Source organism: Anarhichas minor, unplaced genomic scaffold, assembly GCF_050575085.1.
Source record: "Anarhichas minor isolate MPS153535 unplaced genomic scaffold, ASM5057508v1 ptg000090l, whole genome shotgun sequence".
In the NCBI taxonomy this organism is placed as follows: Eukaryota; Metazoa; Chordata; class Actinopteri; order Perciformes; family Anarhichadidae; genus Anarhichas; species Anarhichas minor.
In genome coordinates, this window is record NW_027466536.1 from 16,502 (window position 1) to 34,637 (window position 18,136).

At 41.3% G+C, this 18,136-nt stretch overlaps 1 protein-coding gene across 1 annotated transcript in view; it reads left to right on the forward strand.

The window, feature by feature from the left end:
* Nucleotides 1-10,574: 10,574 nt before the first annotated feature.
* Nucleotides 10,575-18,136, forward strand: part of fa2h (fatty acid 2-hydroxylase) — a 39,921-nt gene continuing 32,359 nt past the window's right edge. The window contains exon 1 of the mRNA XM_076082299.1: nt 10,575-11,720. Within this exon, the coding sequence (XP_075938414.1) occupies nt 11,424-11,720 (297 nt within the window). The 5' untranslated portion in view covers nt 10,575-11,423. The remainder of the gene's footprint in view (nt 11,721-18,136) is intronic.

An 18,136-nucleotide genomic window follows, 5' to 3' on the forward strand; every position in this document is an offset into this window, starting at 1 on the left:
GCTTTTGTGAATCTATCAACCTATGTTACCTCATCATCATCATCAGGTTATTAACCCATTAATGTTACCATTTTTTTATCCAAATATTGAACTGATGTAACCGCTTTATTGTTAGTGGATTACCGTTTTGTTGCTAAAATATTACATGTTACTAAACGTCTTTACCTGGTTGCTATCTTTAAATGTGTTTCCCCATCTTTCCCCTGTTAAATAAATGTCAGTATAATATTACCCAGATATACCCTCTGTCGGGTTGGACTCTTGTTGGTGCATTGCATTTCGTGTCGGAAGGTGGAAACATACATTAGCATTAAACTAAATTATTATTAGCACTTGATTGAGTCAGTGCCAACGTCTCTAAACTGTGACTACATTTCATCACATGACTGCCTGTTTATTTCATAATGTGGTACCTGTAGTGTGTAGGTTATAATTAACTACAATGTATAACGTAGTTGCCTTTTACAGGTCACCAAATTTTGTGTGTGTGTGTGTGTGTGTGTGTGTGTGTGTGTGTGTGTGTGTGTGTGTGTGTGTGTGTGTGTGTGTGTGTGTGTGTGTGTGTGTGTGTGTGTGTGTGTGTGTGTGTGTGTGTGTGTGTGTGTGTGTGTGTGTGTGGTATCAAATTCCTCCTCGTATAGAAACCAGAGCTTCGGCTTCCTCTGTTCTACAACCTGACTCCTTGCTGAGGTTCAGGTACACACACACACACGTATATAGAGAGAAGCACATATGCAGTATATGGATGCACATTGCATTCCCTTTTCAGCATCTTGGCCATTCAGCAGCAGACTTGTCTGATCAGCAGTACGCTGTCTGATCATAGGGCCCCTGGTCTCCGATCTTTCTGTCCACAACACACATACACACACACACACAGCCAGCTCTCTGTTTTCTGTACAAGTAAAAGTAGTACATGTGAGCTGTAGTTTCCACAGTATTTAGCAGATTAATAGTTCTTGACAGTAAACAAAGCTGGTAACTTCTGGACCTCGTGGTCCTTTTTCAATCGGTTCCATCTGACCACCTTTCCTTTGGCTCTCATGATACTTACTCACATGACTGCATGTACAGTATTGCAAACAGTGTTAACGAAAATGGCGTTTCATCTGCATTTCAATGACAAGAAGTCATTGAAAGTCCCAAAATCTTTGGTGATATTCCAATGGCAACACACAAGATAATGTTTGCATCCCTTCCAGATGATCATGCTTTGAGAACAACACCCCCGGCTGTGGAAGCACAAAAGGCCCAGGACCCCTGCCCACTAACCCCCTTGAAAATAATGTATCCACACAGCGCACATGGACCTCATGGCATCCCTGGCAGAGCTCTCAAGGTGTGTAAATGTTTCAAGAAGACCACCTTTGCTCCTGTCCCCAAAGAGACTAAAGCCCTGTGCCCTGAACCTCTACCGCCCGGTAGCCCTCACCTCTACCGTCATGTATTTTCCCACCGATAAGGTGCATCCCCATCATGGTAGCAGCGTGGCCTCGGAGGCAGAGCCGGTGCCTGAACCAGGTCATGGAATGCCTCAGTGGACCTCCGGTTTTTGTGTAGTTTGTCTGGAGCATCTGAGACACTTTATGTCCAAGGAAAGCCCTGAATTGTGTCATTATTGCCTTCAGCCTTGCGCTTTATTGCGAGCTTCTGTTTGTAATCTCGACTTCAGTATTAGTTGGGGCAGTCAAGTCTTTGTGGACAACATAGTCAGTTGATTCCCAACACACAGACAGACACAACTGTTCATGCCCGGCGCACTCTTGAGTTTCATCCACGATAATTGCATAGTGCTTCGCTTTTTTAGAAAGTGGTGAGAGACTCCCGAAACGTCTCATGTGTAAGTTCATTGATTGTCTCCTGTAATTCATATTTCCAGGTAAGCATTAATCTTTCCAGAGTGGGTTTTTTCCTTTCAGGAAATAGTTCTCCTTATCTCTATGCCCCCAAATTGCGAGCCCCTGTCGGGTTGCAGTCAGTGCAGTTGGTCCACCATTCCATCCCCTCTTTTCTCGTACTCAATGCACTCTTGTTTGGCAAGCCAAGTTCTGACTGGGTTTTCGACTGCAGTAAGTGCAATTTCTTTCGGACACACGCTTTGTGGCAGGTTTTCCAGTTATTATTTCTGGACTTTTCAGAGCTGTCATTTCCTCATTTGGAGAAAGGTACCAGCTGTTTGACAGCAGCAAATCATAGCTCGAGGTCCACACACTTTAACTCCCATAAAGGGGGCAGGATACGAGATTGGGAGCATGAGCTATTGCCTCTCTACGGCTCTCAACATGGCAACGGCAGAGCTGGCGGCTCACAGCTAACAATGCTAAGAGGGCTAACAGTAAACACTATACGGCAAACGTGCTGACGGAGCTAACCCTTATGACCCTTATATTCTCCTGCGTCTCTGTGAGTTTTCTCTGGGTGCTCGGGTCTCCTCCCTCAGTCCAAAGACATGCAAGTTACCCTAAAAGATACGGATCTGTGGCGCAACCTCCAAAAATATTCAGTAAAGGTTTGGTCTAAAGGCAACATTTAAAAGACCCTAAAAGTATGTTAGTAGTACAAGTAATGGCCTCTTACACAAACACACCTTTTCATTTCAGAACAGTCTTGGTTATTTCAGGAGAGATCATTAGTGTGGCTGTCGGTGCCCTTGTCACTGGTTTGAAGGGGGCGGGGCTCAGGTTTTAGCAGCATTTCAATCTGAATCTGATGATGTTGTTGGTTTGTTTGGCTACTATTTTTGAGAGTTGTACTCTTTAAGGGATTATACATACAGATGTTTTTTTTTAACCTTTGTTTTTGCTTCGTTATTCATGAATATTCAATAATAGATTTGAGTGCCCAGTCACAATTGTTTTATCAATGATTTCTTAAAACTTTATTGCTCATTTAAGAAGGAAATTCACAAGAACACTGCATGCAAAGAACAGAAGGAACAGCTGTAATTTCATGAATTGAGACTTTAGTTAAGTATCTAATAGCTTGTTAATAGCTTTTCAGTATGTTAATTTGTGTGACTTTTTCTTCATTAAGCAAACAAATATATTTATCAAGCAGATGAAAAATGTTCTTGGTTTTATCAATAAATTACATTAAAATACAACAAACACGCTGCGTTAAAAAACTAATTATTGTGGAGAGAAGGAGGATAAGAGGAGCAGGCAGCTCAACAAAATTTAAATCCTTAAATCTTTCGAGAGGATCTGAGGAGAAAATAGTGTCAGTCCTTGATTTGGAGACAGGAAGGGACCAAAAAATGAAATATAAAGAATGACAGGAGTACACAAACAGCCACACAAAACACCACCCAGGGCCCACTTTAAAAATGGTAGTTTAAGTCATTTTTGGCGTTAAAAAAATCTTGAGAGAGACACAGATCACGCCATCCGCTCCTGTCGGGCCGCAAGTCAGGTGAACATCGTCCGCCAACATCCTCGGACACACGGCTATCTGTCCAAATTGGAATAATATGAGTGAACTTTTCCATTGGAGGACTGATGAACTCACATGTGATAGTTGTAACATGGGTGGGTAGTAGTAGGCTCGGGCTCGTGGGTCAGCCCACCCGTTTTAAGCTGCGTTTGTGTCTGAGACAACTGGGGGTGCACTTCTTCTCCAACTTGGTGCCGGGCGACGCAGGGGCCGGAGCTGCAGACCCCTGCTTCCTGTTTAGAGAAAGAGAGAAACCAGACACAGCGGCAGATAAATGAGAGGAGGAAGTGTGATTGAGTGTTTGTTCTGGCAGTGACACAAGAGTATTTAATTATTAACCGCAGACTCCTGTGGCCTCGAAACCACTGGTTGTGATCCCAGTACAGTTTGTGGTGGCCGAGACCGGCACAAATTATTATCCTCCCTCAATGCATCAATAATGTAAAAACAGTAATCAGCTTGATGGATACTTGTCAACTCAGAGCCATTACCCCAGAAGACTCGATGCGTTTTAAAACACCGACTAAAACAAAAGTATAGTGAACTAAACATGACAAGCCTATAGGTTTCAGCTTCCACATCTATACTGATCACTTTGGTGTGTGTTCATATAGTGATATAAATAGAAGTTATATTAACATTGTAAATAGTTCGAAGTCTTAATAAGGCACCCTTTAACAATGGGTTTAATTAATGCTTAATTAATCATTTATTAATGCTTAAGAAGAAAAACTTTAGCGTTGCCAGGTTGTGAAAAATAATATTACTGATAGGACATACCGTTTGAAAAATGATGTGGCCCAATATCCATTTATTAATTACTTATGAAGCATTTATTAATGATTACTGACATTTATAACTGCATTATTATTACAATAAAAAGATAAACAATAGCCATACATTATTTTTACAACCTGGAAACCCTAAATCTGTTCTTGTTATCAGTGGTTTATAGCCTTTAAAGCATCAGTAAATGATTTATTAACTATTTATAAACAGCTGTTATTTAATGGTTGCATAAAGTGGTTTCCAGATGTTCCCAAAACAGTAGTAAAGTATATTATAATATGCTTTACCTAATATTGCATTTCTACTTTTTGACCATCAGAGAGGTACACTTTATATTTCTGTGCTGATTAATGTGTCTTTGGGCAACAAAACATTATCCACAGATTATACAGCTTTTAGCCACGCTAGCCAGCTACCATCGGTCTGGCAATGTTGGTTGATCGCTTGGTCCACGACTTTGGGCCAAACAGAAATATCTTGACAACTATTTGGTGTATTGCAATGGAATTTGGTACATGTATTCACAGCCCCTAGAGGTCAATGACTTTGGCGATCAGTTATTATTGTAAAGCATGTATACTAATGACTTTTCCTATGGCACCACCAGCAGGTTGACAATTCAATTTGTCCAATTTGTTTGTGACCTGCGAAATTAATGGCATTCCCATCGGCCTTGGGTGTGCTGTGTCTTTAGCACTAACAAGCAAACGTTAGCATGCTAACATGCTATGCTAAGATGGTAAACATGATGACACTAAACACTATGTATCAAAATGTGTATCAACATATAAAACTGCTCACGTCAATTAATGCACAAGTTGGCTATAAGTCAGAGGTCCCTGCAGCAGAGATGTTCCTCACCTGGCGGCAGCGGCGGCCTCTCTGTTCCTGACCTGCTTCATCACCTTCAGCATGCGACAGATCTGTCTCAGGCTCATCCTCGGAGCGTGGCATGCCAGGCGTGGCCTCGGGGCGAAGCGAGGGCCCCGGTGTGTGAAGAGTAGCAGATAGTTGGCCTGTCCGGGTCCTCTGCCAAACAGCTGCAGGGGCTGAACACTGGCATAGCAGGATGCGAACTAGGGACCGTGGAGGGGGAGGATCGGGGTGAGATTAGACACAGACATACATGCATACATACATACTGTATGCAGATATACAACACATGCATGTACACACACATACATTCACTCACTCACACAGTACGTCATACTGTAATTAGCCAATAATAAATCAGGGAGCTGTTGCCATGGGCTTTGTCTTACAGATTGAATTCCCACTTTGTGGATACAGAAATAGGGTCAAGCTAAAATAACATTTCAATTTTAAGATTATTTTGGAGATTCAAGTATTTTTTTAAAAACATTTCTCATGACGTTGATCCCCAAATTATATTTTCTCAAAATTCCAACTTTAACTTACGAATGAAACAAACGCCTTAACGTATAATGTACTTGTACTTGTACAGTATATGTTTAGTGTGTAATGCACTGATATGTGTTAATGCCCAAATGAGCACGGCGGTAAACCCTGAATGTGCACAGTGCTGCCTCTTTACACCACACATTTGTTACCTCACAAATGAATTTGACCATCATGGGACGTACTGATTATTATTTAATCACAAATTGCTATTATTAGCCTCCCGACATGTTAAATCTACTGGAGCATAATAGAGATACTGTAGCTGGATACGGTCTCTGCGGCCCAATAGAATGGGGCCATGTGAACAGCTCCAGTCTCAGCTGTGTGCAGCTGCCTTTCACACTTCAAATGTTACACTCCGACACACACACACACACCACACCATATTAATTAGTGTTCGAGTCGCTGTCTTCCTCTCGCAGACTTGATCATCCTCTCAATCAGAAACCCAAGACACACACACGAACACACGCGCACACACACAAAGGAGCGACCACAAAGAGAATTCAATTGTGCAGATTAATTTACAGCAGCACCGACACTTGATCGTGCAGATTTGCCCACCAACAGTTGTCTACTCATGCACGCACGCAAGCATGCGCGCGCACACACACACACACACACACACATTTTCACACAGATGGACACAATAGCTGACCTAGTATGTTTATCTTGTCAAGCAAAGAAAAAATAATACCTTTGATCACATCCAATATCAATATCACTATTACATTTGACAAATTCAACTGGCTACTAATTAATGCACAGCAAAAAAATGTTTTTGAGTGCAAGTATGGAAATGCATCTCGTAGAGGTATGTTTGTAAACTTTAAGGCCTGTAGGTCACTTGCACTGAGTTTACTTGCTGATAGCGTCGAACACCTCAAGTCACACACCGATGCATCGCTCTGCACGAATGACACAGCACTTAATAGCAGAGATGAGACACTTTTTAAAAGTTTGCGATACACACACACAAACACACACACAACCCAACTTCTATACTTGTAAGGACACTCATTGACAATGCATTTGCTAGCCCCTTACCTTTACCTAGTCTAAAGTCTGAACCCTGTCTCAAAATGTCCTCACTTTTAAAGTATGTCCTCTCTCTCAGGGTCTAAAAAACTCAAAGATAAAGGTACAAATACACCACACACACATACACAGCACGTAGATACTTACAGGGACGACAGTAGCCATGGAGGAGGGTTTGTGCTCTGTGGTAGGGAAATGATCACCACGATGGGAATCGCTGCCTTCTTATACATGTTGACATGACCAGGCCGGACGATGGGCCAATCATTCTTTAGAAGACAAAATAACCCTGCCTACTTCTGACATCACCACAGTGAGGACACACACACACACACACACACACACACACACACACTTGTCCTCAGGTTACACGACATTTACACGCAGTCTATTATTGAAGACTCTTTTGTTATGCAGGGAATATTTAGAAGGAGCTGTAACTCAAGGAATGAGGGGGGGTAAAAAAAATAGGGGAGCATAATAACTGATAGAGGAAGAGAGACAGGATTGGGACTTTGAGGACAGACGGATGTCAAGAAAGAAGAGAGATGTGACAAAAGGGGGTATGGGGGAGAGGGGGGATAAAACAAAGAGAGAGGGCGAGGAGGGGAAGCAGGCGTCACACAGTGTAAGGTGACAATGCGATGCATCGCTGCGTTACGTGTCGTCAATCAATACAATATCACACATCACTGACGGGAAGAGACAACAAAGGTGAGACGGTCTCTCACGCTGATGTGTTGTCTAGTTTGTAAAGGAAACAGGAGAGGGGTCGAACTGCCGACACACACCAAGCCTGATCATTGTCTCAAGACATTATTCAATGGCTTTTAATTGTGTTAAGATACTCAACGATAGGCATAACAATGATGCACAAGATCTCGAGTTGCAACTGTGGATTTTTTTTGATTTGAATATTCTCCTCCAAGAGGATAGTGCGATTGGTCGCATGTGTCTGTGCGTCCGTGAGTGCGTGAGCGAGTGTGCAGCTCTGTGTCTGTCCCGGCTAACGTCGCATTCTGCTGCAGAAAGCGACAAAATATTTTGTGTGGCCAGTTATGGCTGCGTGCTCAAGGAACTCTCGTGGTTGCGGCGACTCACACTTCACTCAAAATACCTTTTATTGCCTGTTTTATATGACTGCCTGCTGACTCCTCACTCACTCACACTCACTAGTGATAACGCAGCCGAGTGCATCGCCAATCCCCAGCCTCTACTCTGCGGCCAAAGACACAGTGGGGTAAAAACAGTTTGCTCACTTCTGTTGTTTTGGTGTGTGTGGCTATCAGCTAACAACTAACGGAGCTACCGCTACATTGCCACCACTGAGCCCCTGCTAAACGGACAGACAGCATGACAGCACAGTCAAGATTAAACTCACTAAATCAAGATTAAGAGCATGGCTACAAAGAAAGCTAATCAAAAATGTGAAAAATATGAATTCCCCAAAAAATTTGGCTGGACCCCACCCTTTCCAGGAAAACGCATCCTCATTTTTATCTTATTTTTTTATTTGTTCATTATTATTATTGTAATTTTTTTTAAATGATCATTTTTAAATAATAATTTTAAAAAATGTTGCCACTTGCCTCTATTGTCTCTTATATTGTCTCTAACACAGGGAACACTGTGCCCAATGCATTTTTTGCCCTGTATTGTTAATCGCGCCATGTCACTCAAATCTATAAAGTTGTGTCTTGTCTTGTCTCACTAAATAAAAAACTGTGCAAGTAAAACATAAAAAACATGAAACAGCTGCATCCTTTGTCGTTGCGTCTCGCTGCTGTCCACGTCGGCTCTCTGATACACCTAAACACGACGGAACCATCCAGAAAGATAGACTGTGTTTGAAAACCATAAAATGAGATTATGTGATTTGTTTCATGTAATGTTTCCCTAACTCTTTCACTTCCTCTCTGCAGCTGTCTCTTTCACATCCTCCACACATCAGCCATCACTACCTGCAGCCTACTGTGGTGCTGCTCTGCCCTTTGCTGTTTACTACACCACTATAATCATATTATATAGCAATGTATCGCTTTCTATTGTGTACTATTTGATATTGAAAGCTTGTGTAAAGTATTTTACTGCATGACTGTCACTGGTGTTGCATGCTGATGCAGGCAGGGCAGTGAATGAGTATAGTGCCTTCCTCATTTTTTGTTGATAAGCCCTATATGACCACTGAGGGATTTAAACTCAATACAGGATTTTAAAATTTGGTAGCACTTTATATGACGCCCATGCCTTATAAAGGTACTTCTAACGCATTATATTCTGTAATAAGAACTGTATAACTACAAGCACTCGTAACAAATCCATGTTTTATAACGATAATCATAACCCGTTACGAAGCATTTTATAATGACTTCATAATATACCATATAATAATAATATATGATATGCTTCATAAGTGCTGCAGTCACTCAAGGATCAAATTATATTTGAGACTTTGTCGAAGGAGTCACTTTGGTTGATCAAAGTTTACAAAAAAGAAAAAATTACAGCTAAAAGTAAAGTAGAACTTGTTTCCATATTTTGAGAAAATTCAGTGTAAAGAGTGAGTTCCGTTATATTAGTGAAATGAAAAACTACTTGTTAAACAAGTAAATTAGTCTTACAATTTTTGTGTGTTATTCTTGGATTTATATATACTTTTTTCTCTATAAAGAATTTTTTTTTTTTTGTTTTATTTATAAAGCAAATATTGTTTGCTTTATGTATATATACATAAAGCAAACAATAACCACTTAGTCACTTGTATCCAGCTTGTAATGTAATATGTCTGCCTATATCTCAGGAATTACATCACTTCACTTAAAGCAAACAAGGACCACACAGAGTAATCACATTCTAACGCATTACAACAGTGATTACAATGCATTGTAAAATGATTATAATGTACAACTACAACTAGGAATTGAAAACAATGCCATTGAGCGACCAACAATTATGAAGTATTATGAAACTTGACCTAACAAGTCATTATACAATGCTTTAAGATATATTATGATGATTGTCATAATGCGTTATGAGTATGTATGAGTGCTTACAACTACAATTATACAGTGTCATAAGAAGATTATAACACATTGCAAGGACATTTACAATGCATTATAGAAACGGGCGTCATATAGAAAGTGTTTCCACATTTTGAGAAATTGCGGTGACTCCTCGTAGGCCTATTGGTATTAAAAGTGTGTTTTTAGGCAATGTGCGCTGATATTACTGTGTTGAACGGTGCGAGAGATGTGTTGCTGTTCATGGCTCAAATAAAACCATCGACAGCTTACTAGTAACGTCTGAACCATTTTATGAAAGTGAAAATTTGATGGTAAACTCTTAAAATAACTGCAGGACAAATATACAATTCTCATTTTGACGTAATTTCCTCCACCTGGTTTTTGACAGCACATCGCATATTCACCAAAACACACAGGACGGCGCTCGTGGACAAGTGCTGGGTCTTGACTTTTAAATGCTGTTGCGCAGTCAAACCTGTTTTTCATCGGCAACAATAGAATATTGTTGGAATGTGTTTCCTTCGGCACAGTTGTATACGTCAGGTGACAGGTCTGTAGTTATTCTCTTAATGATGATAATAATAACAATAATAACAACAAGTCCCCACAAACCTCCACGCTAACCATACCTAAACAATGCCCTTTCAAACTTGGATGATATAGAAAATTCGCACATTATTATTATATTATATTTTCTTGTATTTATTGGGGCTCACCTGCGGAATGGAGTATTTTCGACAACACGTGAATGCCTCAGATGAGCTCATCTGCCAGGTCAAGATAACGCATAGAGAGATGCGTAAACAAAAACACGCCCTCTGTTTTTAAGAGAAAGTAGACCCAAATGTACGATACACTAGATCACATACCTTCAAAATGTGACTAAGTAACTCTGTCTGTAAAAGGAACATTTTAGTTTTGGAGAAGACACGAACCCGTCAGTGTTCAGAGTGCGCAAAATGAGTTTGTGTTGAGGAACTGCTATAAAGGTCAGGTTTATGTTAATTGAGATCTTTATTTAGATGTATCCCAATTTTTATTTTAGACCTTAAATTCCTCCCCCTAAGGGCATATATCTTATCTTACTGATCAGGAAGTGATGACAGGCTACATGACAGTTGTTATGTTTTATGATACTCTTTATTTGAACGTAAATTTGAATAATCCACATTGAGACATGTTCATTTGTTTATAGAATACCATTAAATTATAAATTGTTATCAGTTTGCTTTTCAAAGCAGACTTGAGGTTTGGAGTATCTTCACTGTCGCTCCGAGAGTTGTTTTTTTCAAAGCAACAGGTGCGTCTGGATGTGATGCTGCATTCATGGAACATGTATGAATCGGGTACCCATGATAGTCTTACATAAAACTCGTCCTTTGACAGCTTTGAGGTGGATGATAGTGTTCGAGACAGCTAATCTGTGTTTACACAACAAGAGCGACCCTCCAGGGAGGCAATATTATTTAGACGTTTCAGGTTTCGAAGCAACTGTAGGCTGCTGTGACTGTCAATACAGTCGTATCTACGATCTTTTCGGAGTGGTTGAACGCCTCACAGACCCCGCCCCTCGTGGATAGTTGGGAGTTTTAGTGCCCCCGGGTGTCAACGGAGAAGTTGAACTGTCAGGCGAGCAGTCAGGTCTTTGGCCCTCCGAGGAGGTCTCTGTGCTCCCCTCCCTGTGTTCAGTTGTTCGGTTCAAGTGGACGCCAGTCTTGCATGTCCACTGTCAGTATGTCGCCGTCCACGTCTCCGCTGTTCTTCACGGAGAGGGAGGTGGCCCGCCACAGCACCAAGGACTCCTGCTGGGTGCTGCTGGGGACCCGGGTGTACGACGTCACCTCTTTCTTGCGGATGCACCCCGGCGGGGAGGCGCTGATACTTGGGCGGTCAGGCAAGGACGTTATCCGGGAGATGGAAGGTCCCCCGCACCGGCACTCGGAGAACGCCCGGCTGTGGATGGAGCAGTACTACATCGGGGAGCTGGACAGAGACAGCGGCGCCGACGAGGCACAGGTAGAGTAGAGAGGGAGGGGGGGGGGGGGGGGGGGGCTGACATCACTGACCTCAGAGCACAAATCAAAGAAGAAGAAAAACCTTCTGCTAGGAGGGTCGTCAGGGTGTTGCCTGCGTTGTGTCTTATAAGTGTTAGAAACTGACAGGGGTCTTAATTTTTCTTTAATTACACTACATACAGTAACACATTATCTTGGTAGAAAGTTTCTCGTTGTTGGAATCTTTTCTCCTACTTAAACAGCTTCAGTCTCCAGAGTGGCACAAAATGACACCATTTAAAGACCTAATTATTAGAGAATAATCATCATGTTTGCACGCAGTGGCACGCGCCTTCCTGTGTTTAAATGTCGACGGTAAAAACTAACTAAAACTTTTTTTTTTTTTTTACAATCTTCTTTTAAATAGTCAAATTAGAGGAAGAATGTTGCCCTCTGAGCTAAATATTTCTCACACTGAGTAAACAACACACTTGACAGCCAGGACCTGCTCCCATCGGTGGGGTTTGAAAGCCGAGAGGGCCCGATGGCTCTGTGAGGAACAACAGGTGTCCCTCAGCTTGACTTTACTGGGCGTTTCTGTGGGACAGAGAGAGAAAAGGAACTCCCTCCTCCTCCTCCTCCTCCTGGAGTATTGATTTTAGGGGAGGGAATGAGGAGTTAATGGAAAAAGACATACAGGGCCAGGGTATCTGTTTCGATGCTTGGGTCATTTGTTTAGGGCAGGGGTCTTCAACGTTTTTCAGGCCAAGGACCCCCAAACTGATAGAGAGATGGAGCAGGGACCCCCGACTATATACATTGTATAAAATTGTGTTTTATATTAAATGGGCCTAGTACCGTGTATACCTCTTTATTGTGCATTCAATACTAAGCTATTCAAGTAATACACAGGTTCATATATTCATGTTTTTATTTTAAACATGTGCAAGGTACAGTGAGTAGGGTGGCCATGCCACTGCCATTTATAAACATACCTTGTCAGCTGATAGCAATGCATATATCAACATTGTCTGTCAATTGCATGATAATCATGCATACAAGCTATTAAAATTGATGTTTTCATTTTAAACATAAATGTGGAAACGAAAAATGAGTGATGGCCTATCACCGCCACTGCCATGCATAAAGATACATGTTATCTTTCATACAATACTGAACTGTTAAAATAATGGACAGATTCATGTTTAGAGAAAAAAAAAAAATTAAATTTTTTTTTTTTTAATTGTCTAATCAACCAAAGATTTTCGCGGACTCCACGCGGCCTCTCTTCTCTGTGCGCGAGGAGGGAGAAACCCAGACAGTTTGCATAAATCTCTCGCCAACAGAGTTGACATTTACATGGCTTTCCCAGAGCCCACTCTCACTTGTGTGTGTGTGTGTGTGTGTGTGTGTTCCCGCCTGTCGGTTGCGTATCGGCACACAAAGTCGACACCATTGCAGTAACAAAAGCCATTTTCCTCTTGTCTTTTTATAAATCCTTAATGGAGCGTCACGCTTCAGTCACTCCACTACTAAAAAAAAACTTTTGGACTCCTTTTTTTTTTTGTCCGTCTGCTTTTAGATACATACACAAACACACATATGTGTGAATGTATCAACTGTATGGAGGATGAGTGTGTAAACAAGGTGCGCCGGAAGCAGGGGGTTCATGGAGCCATTGGGAGCTTAATTGCACGGTCGCACACACACACACACACACACACACACACACACACACACACACACACACACACACACACACACACACACACACACACACACACAAGGATAAAATGTCCCATTAACAAATGGTACACCTACTTAAATGGGTTTGATTTGTGCTTGGATCGCATCCAACAGAAAGGTCAGTTACAGAGCGAACGCCTTCATGTTGAGTATTTAGAAGAGACAAAGCAGCTTTGCCTTTTGTGGTTTTCCTTTTGTGGTTTTCCTTTTGTGGTTTTCCTTGTGATGCGTCATTGATACGGCGGCATTGATTGATCAATTATTTATTTACTCTTTGAAATTAGTCCAAAACCCGAACAATTATTCATCGACTATCGAAGAAAACCAGCAAATCTTGTCGTTTGAGAAGGTGGGACGAGGGAATGTTTGGTGTTTTTGCTTGATGATAGTTAGAGATGCACAGATTTGACTTTTTCCAGTTCCGATATGGATTTCGATACCTGGGCTTTGGGCATCGTCCAACACCGAGAACCGACCCAATAGTGTTGAATTAATACGCTGTGTGCGTCACTGTGTGCGAGTGGCTGGGAGCTTTTCTTTTATGTGTAAGGCGACACCAGGCTTCACTCAGTCAAACATTGCTTTCCTAACTTTGTAGATCAAAATGTAACAAATGAGTACAAAATAAAATGAATACATGGATATAAATTGTTACTTATTATTAAAATAATGAATCGCACACCAGCAACCCCAGTGGAAGAAAAACTTTGAAAGAACACGAATTACAATTCAAGTGTAAGGCTTACACTCGACACACGCTTATAGTGCAGCAACATATTGGTTTAAACTGAAACATGAATTATAAATGTATATGTATATATATTTATATATATAGTATATAAATATAGAACTGAATCGAATAGATCAGCCCCATTGTTACAAATACCCAATCCAGCTATTTGAGTCGGTGTCGGCCTGATATCGGTATCAGTGCATCCCTAAACAAAACAGACACAGATTAATTTTTCGGGCGATAGACGAATCAATCGCTCAGCAAATAATTTCAGAGAATAAACACAGTACAAACCTGACTCTTGCTTTGTAAATAATGACTGGGCATTTGTTAGCAGTATGTCGTCGCCTTCGGTTGCAGATATCGCTGAGTCACCTGTACGGTGAAACCGTTGTTCTAATGGCCTAAAATAAGGCTGTTGTGTCATATTGTGGGTGTGACCTTGAGATTCTCAGCCCCATGGCATCGCTGTTAATTAATTACCACCGCGAATCATTTTTACACGGGCAATGCACTCAAATCCTAGCTGTTTGCTGCGATGAAGTCCTGCTCTTTAAGGGAAGACCTTGTCCACTAAGGGGTTAAGCCCAGAAGAGGGTGCAGCCTCAGGGGAGACCGCTCTGCTTGCACTCTGCCGCACAGGACAAAGTGTTTGATCAGACTATAAGAAAATGGTATTTAGCTCGGTGGAGGTTACGGGACTTGCATAACATTGTGTTTGAGGTTGCTCACAGTACAAACAGACGGAGATTAGAAGAGAGATGGTATCCTTCTTGTTTGCATAAGTAAGAATATGTCTTTGTTTGAAAAATGTGTTCCTCAGAATCTCAAAGCTCAAATGCATCGGTCAAGAGATGTCACATGTCTTTCCAGTGCCAGTTTGAATCTATCCAAATAGCAAATGTGTCTCTGTTTACAATCAAACAGAGGTGCTGTTTATACTTCAACACATGGAACTGTTTTTATAATAGGTGCTGATTGCCTCCATTCAGAATTTGTGTCATCGTGTCAACTGTGGAGTTGTCGGAGGCGCAGAAACACTCCACCAGATCATGAACAGTCTTTGGCAGAGTGCAGACGCCGGCTGCAGAGAGAACAGCTGACGTTCTCTGAGATTAAAGCAGCCGATTTATGAGAAGAAACAAATCATTATGCTGTTTTCTTCTGATTAGGCCCCATTCACGTCAGTGTCTCTACACAATGCAGATGCTGATAATATTGCTAATTGATCATCCACAGCAGGCGTAATACATAATATGGACTAATTAATTATATTCATGTTCTCGCAAGTTAATGATTTAATAATCTCAGGAAATATTCAAGTCTTTTTCCCGTAAATTTGAGTTTTTTTTCCGTTTTTTTCTGTAAATCTACCACTTTATTCTCGTAAATTCTGTTTAGGTTTGGGGTTAGGCTAAAATCATTAGTGTTTCCTTATTGCTAAAGCCGATGGCAGAGTTTAGTTTACTTAGGTCATCCACTGCAGGCGTAAAGCGGCAGCGTCTATGGTGAGATGAGGTTGATCCAAACTCGACAAGTAAAGCGATGTGGTCCCTGAGCCAAAATAACCCACGAGTAAATTTGTGACTTTTTTTCTTTTAAATTGACCACATACTCTTTGTGAGTCTGAGTTTATTTTTGGAATATTACCTCCCAACCCCCCAATTTCTTTTTGAAGTGTTTTGGCAAAACAGACCCCAAAGTTGAGGCAGAAACTTGTGTAGCAGCGCTCCTGAGTAACTCCAAGCACCAGTGTGGTGGTATGTTGCCTTGTGTGCATTTTTTCATCGCAGACTGAGTCGGGGGGAGAGATTGAGGGGGGTTGGGAAAGAACTTGGTACAATATTAACAGCAAGCTCAATATTCATTTTAACAATTGCAGTGTGGCAAATGTTGGCAATGGTTAGTCATTTATTTGTAATCAGCATTGGAGATATTCCGATACCATCTTTTCCTTCCAGAGACCGATATCTGAACTTGAATCCGATACCCAACGTCAGTGTAAACCGCCATCCTTCTATTTTGTTATTGCCACCTATAGTTGTTATTTACATAAAAACACAAATATCTATTCTATATTGCTGCAGACAACATCTCCTTCAAACAACTGGATTTATTCAAGTTTCTCGCCAAAAACTACATTTTTCAAGAGTACGTTTTGAATACGTCATTATAAAGTTATGATTTACCTTCACCCGATATAAATTGTTACCGAACAGAGCTTGAACGCATCGTAATGTAAATTAATGGAACCTCCGTTAACGTTTGCCGTTAGCTCGACTGTGCTGCCCACCGGCCGCTAACCGCTAACGTTAACTAGCTCTCCTCGTTTTGGTTACGTTGTGGTTATTTATTAAAGAGGCCATTATAGACCCTCTGAATATGAGCCAATCACACGAAAGCATTTTAGGCTCTGGTCGGTGTTCTGTTACATCCAGCTGTACATCACACAAGCGCCCATGTCATCAGTCCCCCCCCCAACAAGCTGGTAAACGGCCTCTTTTACAACTCCTAAGAGCTGCTCTGCGTTTATCACCATGGCGACACATTACCCGGCTCATTGTTTACCTTTTGCTACCATAGAGACTGCTGACGCGGCAATTAGCGCTCAGGTGCAGGCCTCAGGTGGCTCCCCCTCATCGCTACGGTAACACCTGGGAGAGACGGAGAGAGAGGGAGGACGAGGGAAGCCGGTGGACGGTCAGAAGGGATGGAGATGAGCAATTGATTTGGTGTCTCACAGGAGTGAGACTGAAGCCCGCCATTAACCTTTTCTCCCACTGTTAGCCCCGAGCCCAATCCTAAGGTTGGAACCTTTTTAAATGCGGTTTTAACAAACAAATAAGCATTTGTTCTGTATAAAATGAATACTCAAACTAAATGGAAAAAAACAAGTCATTTTTAGAATAAAACTTTTGTGTCAATTAAGTGTTAAGGACTTTCCAGCCCTTCCTCTTTATCCCATCATGCATGGATATTGTGTAATCAGAGTCTGGTTAAGGTCTTTAGATGAACCATTGTCATTAAGGGACAGTATGCAGCCTCTCCTCATGTGCTCTTCTGGTAAAACTCCTCGGTGTCAGGTGACAGCGGTCCTCAGCTGGAAATCTGCGGTGAGAAATACATTTGTGTATGTGTGTGTGTATAGCTGCTGCCTTCCACTCCATGCCGGCTCTGCCCTTTCCTTTTCCAACTCACAGATTTTACACATGGCCACAATTGCAGACAGATCATTTAAATAGAAAAGAATACAGCCGTTGTTGCAAACCCTTCTAATGGCCTTGATGAAACAATTGGAATGCTAGGCAACAGCTTGGGCCCATGTTTACTTTCTGTCAGCTAAGTGCTTGGTAGTGTGACCAAAAATCAATATCACTATATTTTCTTTTTAATCTGGAGGTTTCACAGTATTTTACTGTATTTTTTTTTTTTTTTTTTTGCATGACTGGGCCTTATATATGTTTATTGTTGTTAATTCTACAGTCAGGAGTAAATAAAATATATTTAAAAAACAAACATTTTTAACAGTGGGCATAAATGAATGAATTTTAACAATTCTTATTGTGCAAACTGCAACAATTCAATGTGGCGTTATGTCATTCACATATACATATACGTATATTGTCATACATATATACTGCCACAGGAAATACACTGGTACACATTTTGAATGTTCACACCTGCGAAATGGTCCATACATCCATGGTCTCTGTACATTTTGATGGTGAATTCAGCCGGAGCAAATCGCTGCTCCGGGATTCTGATCTCAGGGGACTGCCCTGTGTGTGTGTCACTGGCCACCGTACCTAAAGGCCACAGGGGCACGTTGTTTAGCACAGCTACGTATGTGGAAGAAACAGTTTTGTCTGCGCTTAAGGTTGATCAATTATTGAAATGCCCCATTAAATTGAGACTTGATTGAAGTCTTTAAAATCAAAGGTCAATTTGCTGCAAATTTT